The sequence below is a fragment of the Tiliqua scincoides genome, chromosome 2 (genome assembly GCF_035046505.1).
Source record: "Tiliqua scincoides isolate rTilSci1 chromosome 2, rTilSci1.hap2, whole genome shotgun sequence".
In the NCBI taxonomy this organism is placed as follows: Eukaryota; Metazoa; Chordata; class Lepidosauria; order Squamata; family Scincidae; genus Tiliqua; species Tiliqua scincoides.
In genome coordinates this window covers 84,238,038-84,262,634 of record NC_089822.1, presented here as the reverse complement: position 1 = coordinate 84,262,634, position 24,597 = coordinate 84,238,038, and the positions used below count along the sequence as shown (strand labels likewise).

Below are 24,597 nucleotides of genomic sequence, written 5' to 3'. Positions count from 1 at the left end.
TATAAACTACCTGCTCTTAATTGGGTGCAAAGGTTGAAACTGAGTGACATAACGTTGCACCGTCATTCCTCCTTTTCCATCCATTGGAAAACACGCAAACATGTATACAATGGCCCAGAGAGAGAATAGGAAGGTAAGATATTTTATAAGCTGCTGCTTTTTTGTTTCAGAATATAACTGTTACAGTAAGATTGTATCTAGATTTTTTAACTCCATATGAAGTTTAGAAAAGTTATTGAATGAGTAATGCTTAGTGAGCAGACATGGCTGTTGGATCTTTGAAAAATTATAATCTTCCAAATGGTTTCCTCAGTTTAATCCAGAAACCTATACCTATCATTCTCAAATAATGATAGGTTTGAAATATAATACATTAGTACAAAAAACATGAACAACTTGAAGAATTATTTTTCTCTTGATTTTTAAAAAGAAAAATGGAATTAAAGTGACAGAAGCTTTCAGAACAAAAAGTCTACTTTAACCTGGGATTTTCAGGTTGGTTACTACTAGTATTTCTGGCACTAGCAACAAACTACAACTTGTTTACAACTACAAACTACAATTACCATGATATATGCTCATGGCTTTTGTAATGGTACATGGCAGTACCAGTCAGTGCCGCCATTTCAGATCTCAGTGGGAGACAATCGCAGGATTTGTTTAAAGGCCTGCTGTCAGATAGCCAGTTGCAAAACAGCAGTGTATCTGAATAATAATAATAATAATAATAAACAACTTTATTTATACCCCGCCCTTCTCCCTAAAGGGACCCAGGGCGGCTTACAACATGTTAAAAACAGATTAAAACAAATTAAAAAATTTGAAGAGGGTTTGTTGCAGTTTTCTACACATCAGAATGAGGTTTTTACCATTTTTGAATTGTGAACCTCTTGGCAAGATGGCTAACATACAGAAAAAAACGTTGTAAGCCATGGTGAGCCCACGGGATACAGCAGGATATAAACTGAAGAAACAAATATAATGGTATTGTAAAAAAAAAAAAAAGATTGATTTCTGTTAAGTGAAGAGTTTGTGTCTTTGGTCTGCATTCCTAGTACAGAGGCCCAGACAGTTGTTCATCACAGGGCTTTCTCGGTGGTAGCTCCTGTACTGTGGAATTCCCTTCCCTTTGAGGTTCGAACAGCTCCTTCTTTGTTAACCTTCCAGTGAGGCCTGAAGACTTTCTTATTTCTGAAAGCATTTGATGCCTGATAGAGGATAGCTGCTTTTTAAATAATTGCTTTTATACTGCTTGTTTTAACACTGCTGGTCTTGCTGTTTTATTATTTATTTTATTACTTTTTTTATAATTCTATGTATTTTATGGTTTTTAAGTGCTGTTAGCCGCCTTGGGTGCCCTTCGGAGAGAAAGGCGGATTACAAGTCCAATCAATCAATCAATCAATCATTCACTGTATAGACCCATTCTATTCTATTCTGAGGAATAATCACAACTCTTTTGTGAGAGGGCATTGGCCTCACACAAAACAGGAGGGCATTGGCCTCCCGGCCTCCCTAAATAGCACTCCTCGCACCCATCTAGTGAAACATACTAAAATGTGTGCACCCAGTTAGATATTTTTACTTCTTTTCTTGAGCAGCAGTTCCCACACTCTGCAAGGAAGCTGCTGTTGTAATCTGGAGGGAAGGAGACACAGCAACTTAGAAAGGTCTACATTCTGCCTCCTGCTTTAATCAAAAGCAAATCACTGAACCCAATCCGAGAACAGTCCAGGAGGCATTTGTTTCCCCCAGGTAGTCTTGCCTCACACTTTTAATTACTGTGACAAAAGTCACCATAGGCAAGACAAGTGGTCCAATCTAATGCACGCCACTCACAGATGGTGCATCTCCTGTGCTGGCACTGACTGCTGCAGAGCAGTCAGAACCAACTGGCACACTGCCAGGAGCGCCATTGGGAAGGACTGCACTTTTCTACCTGTGTTAGCACATCCCTGCTGCTTGCCAGAGGAAGTAAGTCAGTGGGGAGGCAGGAAGGGGTGAGGGGGTGGGCAGATTAAGTCTGTGGAGGGGCGGGATCAGCAGCACCAGTGCAATCAATATCCTATTCCCCTTCCCAGAGACAATCCCGTGGTGTGGGTCCAAATAGACCTGTACCGGCTATTTATCTAGCACAAGTCTGAGTAGACAACCCACCACCATACAGCAGAGGTTTACCTCCAAGTAAGGAAATTATTGTTCCCTTACCAGAGGAGAAGGCTGCAACTGCCCTCCACCATAAGAAGCAGAGGTCACCATTTTGGCATCACTGCACTGGTGGGGGGGGGGGGCGGGAAACAGAAAGGATTGGGCTAAAATAACTTTAAAATGAGACAGATATACATTTGACGTTAGGAAAACCATTATTAACGGCAAGAGGAGCTTGCTAAAGGAACAATTTGTTCCAAGAGAATTTGCATGTCTCTCCTTCTAAGGTCTTTATGAGCTTCTGCTATATATAATAGCATAAACACAGCCTAGAGCATTTTGGGTGTTTCATGGAATTCTGTTTCCATGGATTAAAATACACAAAGAAGTAATTTTGCACCCATTCGTACACAAACCATAATGGAAGCAGATGTTCAGTGTGAAAATGAGGAAACGCTGAACCTCAAGCCATTAAATGGAATCATTTCTCAAACATTCGTTAGAAGAGCTGGCACTTTTTAATCCTTGGACTATTTTGATTATTAGCAGTATGGATACTTTCAGAAATATACCTTTTTATTTTTTTTAAGCACACATTTCCTTTTCACAAATAAATAATTGGATCTCTTAGGATGACATATTCTTGAGATCCCCCCAATAAAACTCTAATTTCATAGTTTGACTTCACAAAGAGTATACTAGGAAATAGCTCACAAATCTGAAATATAGCAAACTTATGTGCTCAAATACACCAATCTGAATCATAAGTATGAGCTATAATCTAAAGATGTGCATGTGCCAGAGCCACCCATGTTTTGGAATACATCACTGTGAGTTACCTTTCCAACAGTTCCTTAAGTCAAAGAAGTCTGGGTGTCCACCAAACTTTTAAAACCCTTCCAAGTTAAAAATGAACAAATCAGAATCACTCTGAATGTGATAATGAGAACTGACCATGCAATGGGTGCACACTACTTCTGCATATGCAAGGCACTCACTAGATCACAGACAAGTTGCTTTAAATCTCGGAACACAAGGTGAACTTTCCTCCTGTATCTATGACATAGGACTAAATACCGTATTTTTCGCTCCATAAGACGCACCTGACCATAAGATGCACCTAGTTTTTAGAGGAGGAAAACAAGGAAAAAAATATTCTGAACCAAATAGTGTAATAAAATATTTAATAAACTATAACAGAATAACATTTGAACCATGTAAAGTGAACAGCAGTCAACAGTGGCATTAAGAACCATTATCACTGTCATTAACAAATGGAGAGACTTAAAGGTTTGAGTACTCTAGTTTTCTGGAAACCCTAAGAACTCATCATCGCTAGAGTCAGAATTTATGAAGCTCACAAAAGCAGGTGCACACAAATAGGGGATCACATTATCTTTCTGCTACAATGATGTTCTGCCAAATTCCAAACCACTGGGCCTCGTGCCCGCTTAAGGCTGATCAGTCCCCCTTGTGCAACTCACCAGTGCAGCAAGCAAATGTGAGTCCAGTTCCAGTCCACAGATGCCAAGTAAATCAGTCCCATCAATCAGAGTTACCAAATCAGAGTCCAGAGCCAATAAGCCAAATTACAGTCCAAGGTCAGGTTCCAAGTAGGTCAGTCAAATCCATCAGGGTATCCAAGTCCAGTCACAATCCACAGTCAGATTCCAAATTCAATAAACCCAGTCAGTCTCCTCTCCTACCTCCAACCTGCACTCCTTCAAAACCCACAAACCCTTTCTGCCTCTGGTACTCCTTATATCCCTGAGGGCCCTATTGCCTTCCAGTGGCTGCAGCTGTGCAGCACACTCTGCTGGATGCCCAGGCCTTACCCTTAAAGGGGCCACTGCTGACACCACATCTACCTCCTCACCAGATCTTCCTGGATTCCAATACAAGGGGGGGGGGAGCAGATCTCCATACATACCAGTGCAAAAGCAGGGGAAAGGTGTGGGGGAGGGAAGATCTCTGTATAGACATCACAGCAAGACCAGTGCAAAACCCCTTGCACACAGAACCACACAGAACCATCAGGTGCTCACTCCCTGGGCTCCCTGGACTCACTCCCTAGGCTCCCTCCCTGGGCTCACAAGCCTGCCAGGGGCTCACTCCTAGGGATGCTTGGACGGGAGAGAAGCCTGCGATTGACTCATTTCGCCTGGAGAGCGATTGGTAGCTCTCAATCGACATAATGAGCACCCCTGCTCTAGGGGCTTGCTCAGCAAGACTGCCACCCCACCCACGCTTTCCTGGGAGTGAGCCCCAGTGACACTGAGACTTACTTCTGAGTAGACACGTGGGCTTGCTCAGCAAGACTGCCACCCCACCCACGCTTTCCTGGGAGTGAGCCCCAGTGACACTGAGACTTACTTCTGAGCAGACACGTGGGCTTGCCCAGCAAGACTGCCACCCCACCCACGCTTTCCTGGGAGTGAGCCCCAGTGACACTGAGACTTACTTCTGAGTAGACACGCGGGCTTGCCCAGCAAGACTGCCACCCCACCCACACTTTCCTGGGAAGGCAAGCAGAGTGGGCAGGGGGCGGGGCCGGGGGTGGAGTTTTTTTTTTTTTTTTTGCAGTATTCGCTCCATAAGACGCACACACTTCCCCCCCCCACTTTTTTGGGGGGGGAAAAAGTGCGTCTTATGGAGTGAAAAATACGGTAGCTATTTCATGGCAACACTCTCGTTTTCCATTTTCACTATGAGCATCCTGTTAGTACATTTCGCTTTTCGATTGCAACTTGGAAAACTTTTTTGTCAATAGCAAATTATGGGCACAATCATGGGCAATTTAACTTTTAATTTGTTAAATTGAACTTTAGCACCTACTAATATTTTTCCAGAGATAACATATAGCTATTATTTTAAATTTACAGGTTTTAAAAATGAAACCTATTGGGTTTCTGATATTGGCTGCAGCTCTATTTCAACATTTGGTCACTGCTGAAAACGATGCTGCATCTCAAACTGTAAGTTTTATAACCAAATTAGCTACTACTTTTGATTAATTTTTCTTTAAAATGTTTTTAAAGCTACTTTTTAAACCCCTACCAATGGAAAGTGTGAACACAGGTAAAGCTATAAAGTTTATGCATATATTCATAGGTATTTATATACCATCTATCTCTGTTTTGACACAGTATTCAAGGTTGTTGACATAGGCAAGCTAATCTAATCCATCATTTTTCAATGGGGTTCTTACAATACGTTCTGTGGAAAAGACTCACAAAACCCTAAATTATGCAATATTAATTATTTAGTATTTATGCATTAAAATGATGTTAAGCAATTTTCTCCTTTAGTCTAAATTAACAATGTAGAATGTTACTATAGTACCAAATGTATTCATAAAAATATACTTTTTGGTTTAAATTTTTTTAGAAATAATTGCCTTAATTTCCCCTTGTTCTTATTTACAATATGGAAATGGTGCTTTACACCAAGGATCAAACCCAGAGTACTAAATCACAAAGTACAGTGTTTGAGCAAGTTCTTGCAAAACAGTCATTCTTTTGCAGACATTCTCTCTTAACATCAGAAAGGAAATGGTTCATCATATTGGTCTGAATCTGGACTGATATGTGTAGGACAGACATGTTATTCTATGTTACACTCTGCAAGTAGGGGGTGGGGCAAGTAAGACAAGATGGTCTTTCAGATTCCTCAACTCTACAGTCAGTTGAGGTAGTCAGGTATTCATCTCCTTTTATAGATGAAGTGTGATTGAGTAGGCAGCAAAATTACATGAGCAAGCCCTGTCTTCACTCCAATGCCTTCCCAAAACCATGCTTCCACCCATATAGCATTTGCCTGAAAAATAAAATATTGTGCCTGGGAAGAGATCCTCCTTTGAGAAGAAACACTAGATGCCCAGGGTCCCGGATAACAGGGAAGATCTCTCCCCACTGGTGTACCTGGGAGGGTTGGGGGGGCAAATTCCCCAGGTGGCACCCGTGGGGGTGGCAACAGTGCAACCCTTCCCCCACTGCCATTTTTTCCTTTTTCTTTTTTGGGGGGGCCTATTTTTGAGGCCTTAGAGGTTCTTTTAAGAGCCAGGGAAGCTGGCCATGGCCTCCCCGGTGCCCAGAAGGCCTTCTGAGACCTTCAAAATGCCAAAAAAAAAAGCACTTCCAGTTTTCTGCAAAAAATAGAAGTTATTTTTTTGAGCAGAGGGGCGGCATTTTGTGGTCCTGGCCGCAGGCAGCGCCAGGGCCAGGTTCACAACAGTCCCCCTCTCCTGGGCTGTGCTTGTTAAATAAATGCAATATTTTGGGTGGACTTTGGGAGCACATTGTGACTTTGTTCTTGCCACCCCCTCAATCAGACATTAGTCTCTGTGGGGAGATAAATGTCTGTACAGAACTCATGACTGTACTTCCATAATATCATTCCATCCTCACTGATTGGGGAACTTCAAATTCCTAAACTACTATTCTATTCTTACAGTGGAAAAATATTTAGTACTGAGATTTAAACAAGAGCAGGATTATTTTCCTACAGCCTAAACTCTCTCTTTAAAGTCAACTTCTTTTACATGCTACCTATAAGAATGCCTTTAACAGATCATACAATACTCATATTTTTAGTACACGTCACAGAACTGTATAGAAGTTTGGTGTTTAACAAGTCATGTATTTTTCCCTTCATTATTTTTTCCTATTGGATAATATCCTTTAATCTTTTTTCATAATACTTTTTTCCTCTTCATTTAACAGGTCAAGTGCAAGGAAACAGCAAAAAACCACTCTTCTGTCCCTTCCAACTTAAGCAAAAATGTTTCCACACTATGTCTCAATAATAACAGCATTACTTTAAATAAGTCTGATATAATCATTCTTCAGGAGTACATTGCTTTGACTAAACTATATCTAAACAACAATGCCATTACTGTTCTACTTAACTATAGCTTTAACAATAATTCGGAACTAGAAATTCTAGATGTCAGTAATAATTTCATCAAAACAGTTGAACAAGCAGCATTTGCTGGCTTAAATAAGTTGAGAAACTTGTATCTACAAAACAACAAAATTGTACAATTAGATTCAAATATATTTGTATTGTTAAAAAACTTGAAGGTTTTGAACCTGCAGAATAATCTCTTGAGCTGTCTGGATATTACAGTATCACTTAATGTAATCACATTGATTGGAAATCCATGGAATTGTTCGTGTGGGTTGCTTAATTTACAGAAGTGGTTTAATAACAGTCATGTAAAGCTGGGTAAGTGTTAAAAATTATTTGTGCCTTGATCTTTTCAATGACATAATTTCAATTTTTGGAGTAATGAGTGCACTTTACTGTTTTGTGGTTATGGCTATTTGTGTCTGTTCTATTTTTGAAATTATAATTTCAAAATATTTTCCAATACCAGAAGCCAAAAATCCTAGAACAATTTGTCTACAAAAACATTCATCAAAAGATAGAATAATCACCAAAAGTAGCCCACATATATTAAAATAATGTTTTAAGTGGCCAAGTACAAAAGCTGTCTAGTCATTCAATGGATTTTGTAAAAGAAAGAATAATTTAGAAGCCTGGATTTCTGCAATAGCATCATTGAGTTTGGAATACGTGATGGAACATCTCAGTAGCAGCCAGGAGTCAAAGCCTTAAGAGGTTGACAGCCCAATCCTATAATCAGGCTATGCTGCTGGTATAAGCATTCTAGTAGGACAGCCCTATATTCAGAATAGAAAAACACCATGTAGTATGCAACCGGGCTGCTGCTGGAAACAGCAAGCACCGCTGGCTGCAAGGCAGCAGCCTCCCCCAGAGCCCCCAACCCCAGTAAATTAGCAAGAGGGGTAGGCTGTGAGTGGGGAGGGTGAGACCTGTGGGTGTAATTTGGAAGCGAGAAGGGGATGGCTATATCAGCAATGGTCCAAGCAGGATCTTAACTCGTCAATTTCTAACCTCCCTACCCCTTTTATCTCACCTCACCAAAAGAGGTGGCGTATGTCCAAGGAGACCCATAGCCCCAGGGCTTACGTGGAGATAAGTAAAAATTCTTTTTACTTCCCATTTGCCTTGGGGTGCCCCATGCCATTGGAAGCAGTGCACACCTTTTTCGTGAGGCTGCATTGACATTGGTGGCAGGGGACAGGATTGGGCCTGAAAAACGTAGAAATGACGTTGACGAGTCTGAGTGAAATGTCTGTTTTACTTAAGTCTGTACTAAAGAAGGCCCTCAAATAATAATTTTTAACCATGTAAGCTATTCTTCCGAGGCCTGGAAAATGGAAGGAGATGTATGATAATTTTTTTTGAGTAAATGTTGATAACTGATGTCAAACAATATTTCAAGCCCTCAAAAAGATGTGGAAAGATGGAGGCAAAAAAGTGAACCTGTTTTATTGCTGTACTATGAAGAAAGTGTTCATAATAACAAGCAGAAAAATGGTGATCGCTGTCTTCATAACTCTTATATCGTTGTAAATGGTTAAAAGGGTATTCCAATTGCTAGGCAAGGAACAATTTTAAATGCAGTCATGCGTCACTTAACAACAGGGATGCAGACTGGCACACCTGACATCAAGTGAGGCTTAAAGTAATGTACAGCCTCTGAAAGGTAAGGGGAGCCATGCTCCCCTTGCCTCTGGATGCTTTTCTGAGCCTTGCAGAGGCAGTGCGGGGCGCACCCGCATGCTGCCTCTGCTGAACTCAGAATCTAGTTTCGGCAAAAAGATGTGATTTCCAGTTTCCCAAAACAGTCAGTCTCAACTTCGCAGAGGGAGCGCATAAATGTGTGCTGCCTCTGTGAGGCTTAGAAAATGAATTAAGGCTGCACTCCTAATCACAGTTTCTAGACAATATGTTCACTGATGCTTACTTCTGAATAAACCTCGCTGGTGCTTTATCGGTGATAGGGTTGAAGCTCAGTGGTAAAGTAAATTAACTCCATGAGTTCTGCAATGCAGAAGATCCCACTTACTTGAATTTCCAGGGAGGCCTTAGGAAAGGCTCTCATCTGAAACTCTGGAGAGCCACTGCCTGTTTGCATTGACTTTACTGACTTACATGGACCAATAGTTTGATTTAGGTGGATTCATATGTTCAAACCTGCTTACAGCTGCCCTGTCATGCAACAATGACCTTTTTGCCTTTAACTATATCATTTTGCATTATACAATATAATATTTTTAAAGTATTACCCTTAAACATTATTATTTTGCTCTGAGCAGTACTGACCAGACACCTTAATATTTTTTATTGTTTCTATTCACAGAAAACGAAAATGATACCATGTGCACTTCTCCAGATAATCTGAAAAATCGTACAATCAAGACAGTACTTATTACTAACTGTGAGAAAAGAGATAAGGCTAGAGTACCCATTGTACCTTCAATTTCTATGAATCCTAACAATAATACTCAATTATCTGCATCTAATGGAACACGAGCAAAGTCACTAGATTCAGGTATATTTCAGATTAAAGTACCAGCAGTCCATATATGCCCATATATGTGGTTATCAAAGCTGTACACAGGTGTGCACCACTTAACGATGGGGATATGTTTTCAGATCCCGATTGTTATGTGATTAGGTCATTAAGTGAACATCCAGCCCAATTTAGTGCTTTTGTTGGGTAAACAGACACTCCCTGCCACTGTACAGGCTACTGGAGACAGGTTGCCTCTTCTTTGCATTAAGAACCTTTCTGTTGTGCAAACAGACATGCTCCTTCTGTGCTCTTTGTTACACACTGAAACCAATAGATTATGTTCAATCAGGAGCAAAAATTGTTTTAAAGGTTTTACAGCATTACCAAAAATCTGAGTTTCATTTTCAGAAAGTTAACAGGGAAGTGTCCTAAACACTATGGTTTAGATTCAAAGGGTCCCTTCCTTCGATGGAAGAAGTTTTCAAATTGAAAGAGGACTTCTTTCTTCAGAGACCCTTTGGATCCAAACCTGTATGTTTATAGGAAGAAAGAAAGGAAAGGGAGGCTTGTTTATTTAAGCAAGTCATAGCAACATAGATGTAAAAATTAATCTCCACCTCAGGGGAAGGAAATGAAAAAAAGAAAAGCTTTGTGAGGAAAAAAATGAAATAAGATGTGTAAATTATGGTTATACTGATAAGTACTAGAAAATTTTTTTTCTTTATTTTAATATGCAGATATTCAGGCCCATGGAAAAAGCTGGATCTTTCTGCTTGGTGTCCTAGTAGTGTCTTTGAGCACTACATTACTGATTGTTACTGCCATCAAATTTCCAGCATGGTATCGCTATCTGATTACTTATAATCATAGCCGACTGGAAGAAGAAGAACCTGAGATGTTTGAAGAAACTTTCACACCTGATATGTGCACTTTCCCGGATACACCAGTTACCAATGAAGATGACCATACAGTAGTGTTTGAACAGTTTCATACATTTGTTGCAGAAGAGGATGGATATATTGAAGACAAATATATTGACACATGAAGACTTACTGTAAATATTGCAGACTGAACTTCTTTGCCCTACCTTGCAATATGAATTCTGAGCTGTTGTATGCATAACTCTGTGAACTACGGGTGGTATCCCAACTAGTAGTTCTGATATCAGGAGCTGCAAATGGAGCTTCCTCCATAAGTGAAATGCTCCTCCCATTAACATAGAAATTTTCTGTTTGCAGAGAGAGAGCTCCTAACAATGGAAGCATTGCTAGTTGGGATGCCCCCCAATTGTTCATCTCTTAAGTTAATCATGACCAAGTATAACTGAATCAATGAGAGAGGTTAAGTTATGACTATCTTAGTTAAATTCAATGAAATTTAGGAATCCTGACTTTTCTAGAATACAACCCTATAGGGCTAAGTACTTGTTACTTTAGATTAATCACAGAATGTATAATCTTGACATTGTTATACAAAACCACTACGTTTTTTATAAAATGGGTATATTTTGTAAGTTATGCAAAACCATTACAGTATATGGAGCATTAAGCTTTTCCTTTGTAAATCAATGAAATTTCTTTGAATTTAGAGAAAAACATGGTAAACTATATTTTAAAATAGGCAAAAAATATTGTTCAGTGTGCTAAACAATACAATTTATACAAATCATTTAGAAAGTCTATCTTAAGAGTTTATAATGTTATCAACAACAAAATTATTTCCTTGCATTTAAACATAGAATTATGTAAATACTTATAATTTTTATAGATATAAAATGGTTTTGGTTTTGTGTGCTAGACAAACTGCAAATACAAGGTAAAGTAAAATGTTTCGTGTGTATTCGTTCTTTGGTGGAATATTTGATGATTAATCTGTGGAACTCCTTGCCACAGATTGTGGTGATGGCATCTGGCTTAGATGTCTTTAAAAGGGGACTGGACAGATTTATGGAGGAAAGGTTCATCACAGGCTATGAGCCATGATTACTATATGCAGCTTCCAGGATTTAGAGATAGCCTAAATGCCAGATGCAAGTGAGTGGTTGTGTCTTAAAGATATGTATTATCACATTTACCACATATTGGACAACAGGAGTTCATCAAAAAACAGTTGGTGTGAGAGATGTATTTTTAGAGGTGTTCTTAAATGCTTTTTTTGTTTTGCAAATTTCATTTTTTCCAAAGACAAAAACTGCAGAAAGCGGTATTATGTGTTTTTATTCAAAGGGTGCATTTTTATAAATTATAAACACTTTAGAAGTGTACTGGTAGATGATATATTTGGTATAGTGTCAGCAGATGCAGTCCTTACCCATGCGCCCCCCAGTCCAGTCCATTTTTTTCCTGCAGATTTCCCAGTTTATTTTTTCACAGATTTCAATGTGGTTTTGTTTTTTGTTTTTAATTTTTACAAAATTGAGAAGTGCAGAAAATGGTGTTACGTGTTTTATTTTGTTATCACCCCAAAAAATCACACCTCTGTGTATAGCTAATGGTCAGGTAGTGTCTAATTTGTTAAGGCTAAATCACCAGTCCATTTACTTAACATGTAAATTCCATAATAAGTAATAAGACAATTCCAAATAAGCCTGCTTAGGATCAAGATGGCATATTCTTAAAAAGACTGGTAAAGCTAATTCACAATTCACATGGCATGTATGTCCTGCAACTATCCCAACAGTAAGTGACAAATGTGTGAGGTGTGAAAGGGCACAACTTCAGTGTGAAAGGGCTCTAGGACAGTGTTTCTCAAACTGTAGGTCAAGACCCACTAGGTGGATTGTGAGCCAAATTCAGGTGGGACTCCATTCATTTCAATGTTTTATTTTTTATATATTAGACTTGATGCTACCATGGTATGTGACTGCATTTGGGGAAATGTTACAGACCTGTATTTTTAACAGGCTTTTAAAAATGATAGTCATTGTGGCTTACTCCTGGGTAAGCGTGGATCGGATTGCAGTCTAGGATTGCTAAAAATTTTCCTGCTTGATGATGTCACTTCCGGCAATGACATCACTTCTAGGTTAATGACAACTGGGTCCTGACAGATTGTCATTATAATAAGTTGGTCCCAGTGCTAAAAGGTTTGAGAACAACTGCTCTAGGATATACACTGGCCAAGTGTCAGGAAGCCACAAATGACACTGACATAACAGTGAACATGTCAACTAATACAACAAATCCTCATTTAAATTTGTCTACAAGTACTTGGAAACTGTAAGTATAAGCAATATAACTTATAACAAAACCAATTTTATCATAGGCAGACCCAATAACACTCTTTCAAGCAGAGGGCTCGCTGAGCACTTTCCTGCAAAGCACTGCCGAACCTCAGAATGCCAAGGTCACGGAAGTGGGTCATGGCTCCAGTAGTCTTACAATGTGCACTGATAGAGGACATGAAGGTCAGAAGATTGAGAACCACTGACCAACTTTAAAATGAAACAATATTTAATGACACAACTTTAAGTGAGACTTTCTGTATACTGATCTATCAGCCTTCTGATGTGTAGTTCATATACTTACGCTTGTCTTTCTGTAAAAATTATGTCAATGCTCTGAGCTTCACGATCGTTTTGAGCTTTCAACTATCAAAAAGACAAATTTCAACAGTAACTTCAGCATGATAATTCTGCAACCACTACAGCAAATATTTGCATATACTTTTCCATTTGATTATATCTGCAACTACAACTATGTGTTGGGGTCCCCACCCTGCACCTGGGCCCCCACCTTAGCTCAGGAGAAGGCTCCAGAGCTGGGGAGCCAGGCAACAGGAGAGCGGAGAGGCCAGAAGGGCAGGAGGAAGGGCGAGGTGAAAGCAGCACAGGGTAAGAAGGAAGGCCTTTAAACCCAGGGAAGGGTGACTCCCAGGGAACTGACCTTTTTACCTCCTGTGAGGGGAAGGGGAGGTACTATGGGGAGGGTAGCTGGCCCTACAAAAGCTGGGAGCCAGTGATGCTGGGGCTGGCTAGAAGCTGGGAGGCTGTGCTGCCAACAGCATCTGCCCAGGACCCAGGCAGAAAAAGCCCAGCCAGGGAAGAGGACCAGGGTGCTGTACCCCCTCTAAGGGTACAGCACTAAGTCTAAGGCCTTTCCAGGGCTCCCTTAAAGGGCCACTCAGACTGAGCAGAGGCCCTGCCCCAAGAGCCTCACACTGAGCTATAGATTAGGTTGTAAATGAATTTTAGGAACTACAATCTAATCATAAAAATGTGTCTGAGATATTGAATAAAAATTTAGAACAGTTTTGAGCATGCCTTGACCAGTTCACATAACATATCAGCCAAGCTGTACATAGAGATAATAAAAATACTTAGCAAGATGTGGTTAACATAACATGCATTTGTAAATTTGAAGCCATAGGTCCTCAGTCAACTATGTCTGCTTGCAATAGCTGAGTCTGCAAGCTCATAGCTCAGTGAAATAAACTACAGCCATGCCAAGCAGGAAGTAAAGAACATGGGGTGAGAAGGTTTGGGTAACATTCAGACTCGTACTCCTGTTTCTAGATTCAGAAAACATGCAGTCCCAGCTGCAGAACTAAGCTATGGAATACATTTATATAATGCATATTTTTCCTGATGCACTGGCATATGCCATTTTAATGGAAGTACTTTGATTGAAAATGTCAGTAATAAATGTTTTACTACAACTTCTTTTTGTTGTAGTTGCAAACCTGAAAAAAATAGCTGCAGCTTTTCCATATTCCCTTTGAGAAAAAGAGTACAGGGGTTCTGTTCCAGAACCCCTAGTGGATAAAAAAAAATCAGTGGATAAAAAAAAAACTGGAAAAATGGATTTAAAGACCCACTTCCAGGTTTCTTGCCCCTTCATTGCTCCTAATGGAATAAGGTTATGCCTCAACATCTGCAGGGGTTTGATTCTGGGACTCCCTGCTGATACTATAAAATGTGTTAAATAAAAGCAGTTTAAAAATATTAAAAAGTGCATCCCTTTACAATTGTGGTTTAAAAAAGTTTTTCTTACTGTTGTAGAGAGGCAGACAGCAATTAGAAAAGCAAAGGACCCCCTGCCTTTTCCTGGCTCAGTGGAAGAATGGAATGATCACTTGGATGATGGTTTCTCTACAACAGTAAGAAAACAGTTTTTTGAACTGTGATTTTAAAGGGATGCACTTTTCCCCTTCTCCATAGAGCAGCACATTCCTTCTCATTTGCAGTGGCCATTTGTGTTGAGTCAAATCTGTGTATGAAAAGGTTGAACCTGTATAGAGGATGCTGCTTTGAAAATGGAATATACACAACTATTTCACCCAGGATAGAAGCTGTATCACTCTCTTGAGACAGTTATCCTACTGTCTCTTTTAACCATCTTCCAACAGTAATTTAACAGCACTGGTCAAGTAGGAACTATTCAATTACAACCAATATTGTACTTCAATACTGACCAGATTATAGTCGCTCATTACTTCCTCCATCTCAGTATTCGTGTTCAGTTTATCCACTAGCTAAAACAACAGAGAAATGCCATTAATTGTTTCAGACTCACACAAGATAATTAGACAAAAAGATAGACTGCTGCTGTGGACATTCATCCCAATATGTGCATATGTAATAATGAAATTATGTAGCAAGAGTGGAAGACAAACTAACTGCCAGAAAAAAAAACCTTCAGAAATGTCTATGCATTTGCAATTCAAGGTTAAATCCAGAATGCACACTATAAAAAAAAAAAACTACTAATAAAAATCACCTGCAAAATAACCATTCCATACCATATTGTAGTCTGCCAGTTGTCCTTGAAACTCTTTGATCTCACTAGCTAAAGACTCTGCCCTAAAAGAGAACAGAAAAAAGTGCAACAAATTACGTTACAGTGTAATAAAACGCAATCAGAGTAAGTGCTATGTTTCAACATGTTTACCTAAAGATACTTGGTCTTGAGCCCACCCATTTCAGCAGAGATAAATGTATTTACTTGTTACAGAAATGGAATATATATTTGCAATTCTGTAAACAATGACAGATTATGATAACGATATGATTATGATAATACAAGCAATCTGGCTTACCTTTTTTCATATGACAGATAGACAGAATTCTCCTGGTTATACATGTCAATTTCTTTCTGAAGCTTGGTAATTTCTGTGGTAAGTTCATTAATTTTGCTTCTGTAGAAAAATGAATTCATGATCATATTAAGATATATAGATTAATCTTTATCATCTATTGCAGTCAATAGAGATCATACACTAATATTATATTACAGAATGGTTCACACTGGTTAGAAACCTGGTCAGCAACTAGTTTTCCTGGAGGGCCACTTTGAGAAAAAATGATGGGTGGCAGACCTCTGCCTCAGAGGAAAACAGTTGGGAAGATGTGGTGGTATGGCTGAGGCATGAGACCTACTGCAGCACTCCTCCATGCTTGCCTTCAGAATAGGAAAGATGAGCTGTCTAGACCAGTGGCTCCCAACTGGTGGGTCGCGACCCACCAGTCTGGGAAACACTAGTTCTTGGCCCCTTAAGGGGCAGTGAGGGGGGAAGGCAGCCACATGATCCCCAGAATCATGTCGCTACCAGGGACAGAAGGATTTTTTTCACTTACCTCCCCCTGTGCTGGCGTCTGGGTGGTGTAAAGAGCCCCACAGACCCCACTGCAGGGCTCCCGAAGCCTTAGAAAAATAAAAAGAAACTATTAGAAACCACTTCCGGTTTCACAATCGAAAACAGGAAGTGATTTCTGATAGCTATTTTTAAGTTTTCTAAGGCTTGGGGAGTTCTGCAGAGGCATCTGTGGGACTCTCTGCACCACCCAGAGGCACGTTGAAAACTCCTCTCTGTCACTAGCAGCTCATTTGTTTCGTGGCATCACAAATATTGCTGACAGTGTCTTTCACATACCTTAGTACTCCAAGATAATAGGATTTATCCATAATTTGTCTCTGTGGACCTACCAAGAAGAACAAACATCAGTTTGTTAGATGAGCACACATTACAAGAAACACTTGTAAAGAAGCCAGAGATAGTATTTAAGAAAAGTAACAAGATCATAACAAATATAAATTATCCAGTTCTGAGTAACACCCCATAGAAGCTAACTCAGCCTTGTTATTGCATCCAGGTGAACCTTTCATTATAAACAACAACACCAAAAACAACCTTCACATTGCACTTAAGGTTTTATCAGGTTTCAATTTTCTTGGAGACCAACTCCACCATAAAGTATATTATCATATTCTTACCTGTTTTCACAAGCAAAAGAAACACCAGATCAAACTAAGTTCTCAAACCAATATTCATGTAATTCAGATCTTAAACTACCTTTCATTCCTGTTTTCATTCCACTCAGTCCTTGTTGTGTCACTGGACGGTCTGCAACTTTAATCTGGGAGGATAACACCACTCCAGTACCTATGGGTCCACCGCGTGTACCAGGCCTTGACGTTCCTGGAGGGATCTGACACAGTAAACAGAATCAGTAAAAAAGAAATTAATGCTGCAAACTTGGAGAACAGAAAACTTTATTTAGAGCTCAATCCTATTGTCCCCATTCCCCGCCCAACCCTCCGCTGATGGTGTGCCTTTTCCTTACATTATTTTGAAAAAGTTCCATATACTATAATGAAGACACTATATTAAAAAATATAAATTATAAATCATAAGAACACTACATTGCAGAAGGAGATAGACTCTAGCTTTGGAAAGCTTAAAAAAATAATTTTAAAGATCAGAATAGAGAGAAAACGAGAAACAGCATAAGATGCAACAGTGTGTGTAAATCTATACTATTTCATGCATTTTAACTTACCCCTCCCCCCAATATAGCTGCAGATGGAGGCCGTAATGAAGATGAAGATGGTCTTGCTCCTAGTCCAATTCCTGCTCTTGAGGAAGGACGTGCTGTAGGAGGCTTGTGATTACTTGCCATTTTCCCCCTTTACTTGAAACTTCTTTCTAGAAACAAGTATTTACAGCAATTTAGAGCCCTCTACATAGGTCTCCTGTAATCAAAAACTCTTCCAGAGTGGTAACCATGTTAGTTTACAACAAATGTGCTGGACTTTAAGATTCCACAAGAGTTTTTGTAGTATTTAAGCCACTGATGGCTCACAAATGGCTCAAAAACACCCCAAATCCTATACAAATCTCCCCCAAGCCAACGCAGCCAAGCTACCAGAGCATGTGATACATCCTGCAAATGGGGAGGGGGGGCTTTTGTCCTGGAGGTCTCCTTCAGGTAAGGGAACATTTGTTTCCTTCCCTAATATAAGCCCCCACTGACCTGATGGGCCTACTTGGACCTATGCCAGCGATTTTACTATAAAAATCTGAGTGGATTCTGGCAGATGGATCAAGGCCAGGAAGAGGGATACGATATAGGTGGAGCTGCTACTGTCGTTAACTGCCCCCTTCCCGCCTTTGGCACATCCCCATTCCTGTCTTTGTTCTCAGACGTCACATATTACAAAATTTCTATATAGAAAGCATTCCTGTGACTTCACCAAAAAAAAAAATCTATGATAGTAATAAGCATTTCTATTCTCCTTCCTACTTGCCCACACAAGATCCGTTATCTGTTTGTGGCCAAAAAGAAGAAATAGAACCAATTTTTCTAAAGTTTTCCTGCCTGCTTCCTCAAAAGCCATTCTTACTCAGCAAGATGACCTGGCAAGTGGTTCTTTACAAGCCTAAACTCTCATGTGGACACAACAATATGAATTTCAATGAAATTTTTTTTGTCAAAACTTATGTAAAACATAGATTATTTTTTTCAAAACATAGGTTTTACAACACAGATCACAGATACAGGGATGGGGACTGTGATCAGTATCAAAACCATGCCATGCCATTTGGGGCATGAGGTGGATCAATACGTGGTGCTAGAAGACAGGAAATAGGTTTAACTTTGGGTAGGGTACAACACAGGTTACACATAAGGTTTGGCCCCAGATTCCAACATACATCATTCAGTTAATACATATCTGTATGTATCTGTAATGAATAAATAAAATATATTTTAAAAAAACAAACATGGCGCTAGAGCAGCGTTTCTCAAACTCTGTCCCCTGCTGTACCATTTGCATGGTCTGCCTAATGGAAGTGCCACCGGAGGTAGCCGGTTACTATGACATCACCAGTTACTTCCAGTTTGAGAAGCCGGATGCGACACAACAAATGTCAGTAAGAGGCTAAGGGTGAATATTTGAGCACGTGAAAAGCACACACTGGAGCTTTGCCTGTCAAGTCGAGCCTTCTAGTGCTGCTTATCACTTTGCATTGCTGGTCTTGCTGACAGGCAGAAGAGTTCTGGGGACAGGGTGACCATGGTGCAAAAGAGGATAAGGCACCCCAAAATGTAGGACATCCGAAAAAATGTAGGATATGACAAAAAAGCTAAAAAAAAACTCGTATATTTATTTCATGTGGTTAATTAATCTCATGTCATTAGATATTTGGCCATAGGTCTAGTCAAGTGATTTTCAACCTTTCTGATCTCATGGCACACTGGCAAAACACTAATATGGTAAAGGTACACCATCAGTTTTTTGACAATTGACCAGGCATACTGTGCTGTCAATGGGGGGCTCACATCCCCAAAGGGCCCTATCAAGAAATGACCCTCTCCCAAACTCCTGCAGAACACCTGGGGACCATTTGTGGCACACTAGTGTGCCACAGCACAGTGGATGAAAATGGCTGTTCTAGTCATTTAGTAACTGCTCAGATATAACACATAATGTTTTAATGATTTTATCCACTATGTTTTAATAATTTATTGCCTGCATATATATCTATATAAATATATCTATATCTAAATATAGATTTATAGATATATAAATATATTTAAATAAACGTATTTATATATCTAAAAATATACATAAATATAAAATAAATTTAAATATCTATAACTCTATAGATATTTATATATCTATAAATAGATAAATCTATAAATAAATATATCTCTATATAGATATATATCTATCTCTATAAATAAATATAGAGATAGATATAGATAGATTTAGGGCCCAATCTTACACATGTCGACTCAGAGGTTAGCCCCATTATAATCAGTGAAACCTACTCCCAGGTAAGTCTGAATAAGATTGCAGCCAGAGACAGATATAGATATATAGTGAATTTTATATAATGATGCTGCATTTTGCCATACAATCAGGGTCACAATCCTAACCCCTTAAGTCAGTACTTTCCAGCACTGGCATAGTGATGCCAATGGGAGGTGTGCAGCATCCTGCAGTTGGGTGTCACTCACAGAGGCCTCCTCAAAGTAAGGGAACGTTTGTTCCCTTACCTCAGAGCTGCATTGCCCTTATGTCGTGCTGGAAAGCACCGACATAAGGGGTTAGGATTGTGCCCTAAATTAAATGTGGTTAATTTAAACACTATATTACTTATTGTTAAATTTAAAACTATATGACATAATTTATTAATTACAAAAAGGCTATGTAATTCCTTTAGGGGCTGCTCACAGGGAAAAGGAGAACATTTAAGTCCTTTTCCAGGACACAAGGTCAAAAAAGAAGACATGACCTGGAAAAAGAGGAGGTCTGGTGATCCTGCCTGTGAGTACTGCTGGGCACCACCTGAAGTGCCACTGGTGGTACTGGAGCCACTGGTTGAGAGTGCCAGTGCCAGAGCGCTGACAGTGGTGCCTGCCTGCTTTAAAGGGGGAACAAGGTCAAAGCCTTTTCTGAGTGCTGCCCACCTTGAAGAAAACGTCCTGTGCACAGGAGCCAAACACCTGGGAGGTGGTTTCCTCACTCACCCCCCCCCCCCAGCATTCAGAAATGGCACAGCCCGCCTCCCCCGAGTGGATGGGGGGCTGGATGGTGACGTGTTCACACGGGGTGGGGGAAGAAGCGCCTCAAGGCTTCCGTGGGAGAAGCCTGGCCCCACAACCACCCCCGTGCTGAAGCACGAGCAGTGCCCACGAGACCCGAGCCCGTTCCAGTCCGGGCCGTTCACCTAACCAGACACACGCGCCCTCTCCCCCCTCTCCCAACAAGCCCAGCTGGCCGGGCGACCGTTACTTTAACGGCTTTCTCCGGAGCGCCACTCCGCGAGCCGGCTGCCGTATCCTAGCAACCAACACCTTCCCTGTGTTCGAACTACCCCGCAGAGTTCTCGCTCTCTGACACCATCATCGCGAGACTTGCGCATTCAGTGAGAGTCACCGGAATGTATAGACTTTGGAAGCACTAGAGTGACACTCACGCACCACTTCCGAAGTCGCTTATGGCACAAGAGCTGCTCACAGAAATAAATGGAGAACTTCCTGCTTTTACCACAGATGTGACCAGGGACGTGTGGTGGGTGTGGAGGCAGGTGAGGCAGAGCCTCCCCTGCGGAGTCCGTGGATGCCTCACACAGCAGCGGTGCTTTTCAAATGACTCCATTGTGGAGGCTCTGCCTCACCTGCCTCCACACCCACAACATGTCTCTGGATGTGACTGGGCAGCAATCTGCTGATTACTATGGGTTTTGCTCCTCTGCCTCATGTTACATGGCCAATATTTTATTTCTGTTTATTTCTGTTTGAGGTGAGGCATGCAGGAGACACTCACTGAAGCGTGCACACATGGTGCTGAGCACCTTCCTGGAGAGCAAAGAGCCAGGCCAATAGAATGCTTATTAGAAACACTATTAGCATGAGGCTACAGATCCTCTGGGCAGAAGGGCCACACTTTGATGAAAAGACCAGGAACGCCACATTTCCGATCAAGAGCCATGCAATAATTCCCCCCCCCCTCCAATTAAGCATGGAATTCAATGCTCCAGATTGTGAAGGAGTTGTTTACAACTTATGTTAATGTACAGGTATAACCTAATTATCCACAGATTTTTCACCAACAGGATCTTATCTTATCTCAGGATGAGAAGGGCTCTTTAAATTAAAGAAAATAACAATAACAAGAGCCTCATTAATTTGAGAGAGGGCAGCCAGCTGACCATCCATCAATCATTCTCTCTACAGGCACTTAGAACAGCTTCACTCCAAGGCAAGTGACCCCCCCTTTCCCCTGAGCAGGTGAAAGAATGCTAAATGGTAGTGATTATCACCCCCCCTCCCCACAGCTCCTGGTGAAGGGAGGGATTGTTGCCTTTCAAATGCAAGTATTATTGTTCCCCAAAGCAGGCTGGAGAGGGGGGGATATTGAGAGAATGGTTTTTGAAACCCTGTGTTTTTATGGAGAATGTGGTCATATGGCCCTTATTGTATAATACTTTCAAACTGAGATTTGACTTCCCCTTTTTCCAGAAGACCCTTATATTCCTTTCCCTCCTTCCTGATCTACATTCCCCCCACAGCATATAGTGCAGCCCATTTTGGTGTTGTAGCATGCTAAGGCAGGAAAAGGGATAGGATTGGGTGCTGGCCTATACTGCTGTTTTTTGCATGATAGCAAGCTAAGAAATGTCTATACTGGCTTGTCCCAGCCCATTCCAGATTGATTATCCTTAAGAAAGGGTTAGTAAAAGCAAGCTATTGGAATGGTTTCAAATCTAAAATGTTGTTCACACCCCACTGGTTCCCCACCCCCCTCCATTTCATTCTGGCTTAGACATCATCTCATGGAGCACAAGTGTTATTTACGCAGTTGAGTATGGTCTTTTGGATAGAAAGGGGCCTGAAAGGAGACAATTTAACTTGATGGATCTCTTGCTGAAACCTGGGGCTGTTTTGTATGAGGGATGCTAGGTTGGGATTCTGAACCTGAATTAGAAAGATCAGGGGCATTCTTCTTCAGATACCTGTTTCCAGAAATAGCAGGGAGGACATGCTGGTCCACTCACAAAATACAGGCTTTTTCAGTTGATGTCTATGGACTGCTTCACTTGGGGGGAGGGGGGGAAGAGATTTAAAGATATTGGGTCTCCATTTCTGATCCTATAATATACAAATACATACATGTTTCAGACAACTATAGATGCAACATAAAGTTATTTCAAGTGAATGTATTGTGCCAAATGTTCTTGTACCTAAATCCAAAATAGACAGAGCAGCAAAAGAGAGCCTGCACAAAGACTGGAGCAAAGGTGAAGCCAGTTAAATTGACATCTCCTTTACAACTGTTCCAGCATTCACTTGCATACACACTGTGGTGCAGTCACTTGCAAGCATTGTGCTTTTACTCCCAAAAACTGTGCATGGGACATATATCGCTTTCATCTTTTACTTGGATACAATTCACTAATAAGTTATAACAGTAGTTCTCAAACATTTTAGTTCCAGGACTCACTTTTTAGAAAGACAATCTGTCCGGAACCCAACACAAGTGATGTCATTGACCTGAGTGATGTCATGGCCAGAAGTGACATATCAAGCAGAAAATTTTTTAACGCACCCCATATGACAAAATTAATTAATTTTGTCACTTACTTACTTAAGTTATTTACTTACTTATTTAGTTATTTAAGTAAGTTATTTATTTAATTGTCACTTACTTAATTAACTTAATTAAGTAAGAGCACAATCCGAACTCCCCTTTAGGGTTGCAAGTCCCCAGGAGGGTTGCAAACATGCTGTGAAGTATGTTTGCATCTCCTCACCAGCTAGGCCGGTGCAGGGATGTGTGCCGGCCCACGAAGGCCAAATCCAGGCTCCGTGCCGACTTGGGGAGGGAAGGTTGTGTAGGCTGAGCTCGGCCAATGCAGGGAAGACACTCGGTCTGGGGAAGAGGCGGGGAGGAGGCGGGAGAGAGGTGTTCCAGAACAAGGGAACAACAGGAAGAGGGCGTTCCAGTGGTGGGCAGGCAGGGAGTGGGAGGCAGGGATGGGGACCCGGCAGTTATGCTGGATTCCAACCCCATTCCCTGAGCAGCGTGGAGCAGCTCTAAGCAACTCCATTCTCCTCAGACTTGGATAACCTCTTGAGGGGGTGCAAGTCCAAGGAGACCCATTGGGGCCATGGTGGCTTACCCAGGGTAAGGAGAAACTTTCCCTTGCTCTGGCTAAGCTAATTCTGGCCCCAATCTTGTGCTGGGTACAGTGCAGGCCTCCTGGCCTGTCTGCTCCAGCATAAGATAGGATTGTGCTGCAAGTAAATTAAAAGTGTACAATAAGTTTTAAAAAGTATTTGAAATAAAGAAGAACCCTCCTAACCCTCCTAAGCAGTTGCTGATTGTAGCAATGACAGATGTAGCAGTGAGGGGTTCGAGGCAGCAAATGTAGAGTTGAAGTCAGGGTTCAAGATTGAGTGCAGGGAGCAAGCTGTTTTTACCAGACAGTAGCCCAGCTTTTATTGGCTTCTCCCATGAAGCAATCCAGTGCAATCCAGAGGTTACTAACGGTTACAGATAACAGCATCCCTAGTCTAGCAACAACATTCCTAAGATATGAACACTTCTTCATTCTAAAATGCTATCTCCTCCTGTTTACCAGGTCTCATGCCTTAGCTAAGGGCTGGCTCAAGGTTTGCCTCGAGTGCCTGCCAGGTTGTCACGTTTGCTAAGGCATAATGTTACTATGCATAATCACTACACTGATCAGCTAAAAAAAAATCCCAAGCATCCCAAAAGCTGCAGTCCTATCCACACTTACCCAGGAGTAAGCCCCATTGACTATCATGACTAAAAGCTTATTCATGGGAGCCTATTCAAAGCACAGATCTGCAACATTTCCCTAAATACAGTCACATACCAGGGTAGAATTAAGTCTAATCCAGTGGTTCTCACATGTTTAGCACTGGGACCCACTTTTTAGAATGAGAATCTGTCAGGACCCACCAGATGTGATGCCGTGATCAGAAGTGACATAATCAAGAAGGTCAATTTTTAACAATCCTAGGCTGTAATCCTACCCACACTTACCCAGGAGTAAGTCCCATTGCCTATCATTGTTAAAAGAGTATACATAGTAGCCTGTTCAAAGCACAGATCTGTAACATTTCCCCAAATGCAGTCCCGTGCCATGCTAGCATCAAGTCTAATAGATTAAAAATAAAATATTGAAATGAATGGGGACCCACCTGAAATTGGCTCGCGACCCACCTAGTGGGTCCCCACCCACAGCTTGAGAAACACTGAGCCTCTAAGGTGAGTAGCCCCGCCTCTATGCTTCTTCTACCCACATCT

The 24,597-nt window shown here is 40.9% G+C and overlaps 2 protein-coding genes across 5 annotated transcripts in view; one reads left to right on the top strand and one right to left on the bottom strand.

Annotated features, from left to right (window-relative positions):
• The window catches only part of IFT74 (intraflagellar transport 74), a 56,267-nt gene extending 31,705 nt beyond the window's left edge, over positions 1-24,562 (bottom strand). Inside the window, exons 1-9 of one of the 4 annotated variants that reach the window (XM_066618561.1) lie at positions 24,492-24,562; positions 22,277-22,412; positions 17,313-17,458; positions 16,826-16,961; positions 16,406-16,454; positions 15,572-15,670; positions 15,275-15,335; positions 14,948-15,007; positions 13,063-13,124 (exon numbers count right to left, since the gene is read on the bottom strand). In XM_066618561.1, the coding sequence (XP_066474658.1) occupies positions 13,063-13,124; positions 14,948-15,007; positions 15,275-15,335; positions 15,572-15,670; positions 16,406-16,454; positions 16,826-16,961; positions 17,313-17,432 (587 nt within the window). In that variant the 5' untranslated portion in view covers positions 17,433-17,458; positions 22,277-22,412; positions 24,492-24,562. The other 3 variants (XM_066618563.1, XM_066618565.1, XM_066618562.1) reach the window with 3 other exon arrangements.
• On the top strand, positions 101-10,580 carry LRRC19 (leucine rich repeat containing 19). The gene is made up of 4 exons (XM_066616675.1): positions 101-133; positions 6,870-7,374; positions 9,380-9,571; positions 10,273-10,580. The coding sequence occupies exons 1-4, from the start codon at positions 101-103 to the stop codon at positions 10,578-10,580; spliced, it is 1,038 nt and encodes a 345-aa protein (XP_066472772.1).
• Positions 24,563-24,597: the final 35 nt, after the last annotated feature.

What these genes read in the sequence shown, in the direction of transcription:
- LRRC19 (XM_066616675.1), top strand. Translation starts at nt 101, where the DNA reads ATGTATACAATGGCCCAGAGAGAGAATAGGAAG. An exon ending in CCCAGAGAGAGAATAGGAAG is followed by an intron (nt 134 to 6,869) that starts GTAAGATATTTT and finishes TTCATTTAACAG; the next exon opens with GTCAAGTGCAAGGAAACAGC. An exon ending in TAACAGTCATGTAAAGCTGG is followed by an intron (nt 7,375 to 9,379) that starts GTAAGTGTTAAA and finishes TTCTATTCACAG; the next exon opens with AAAACGAAAATGATACCATG.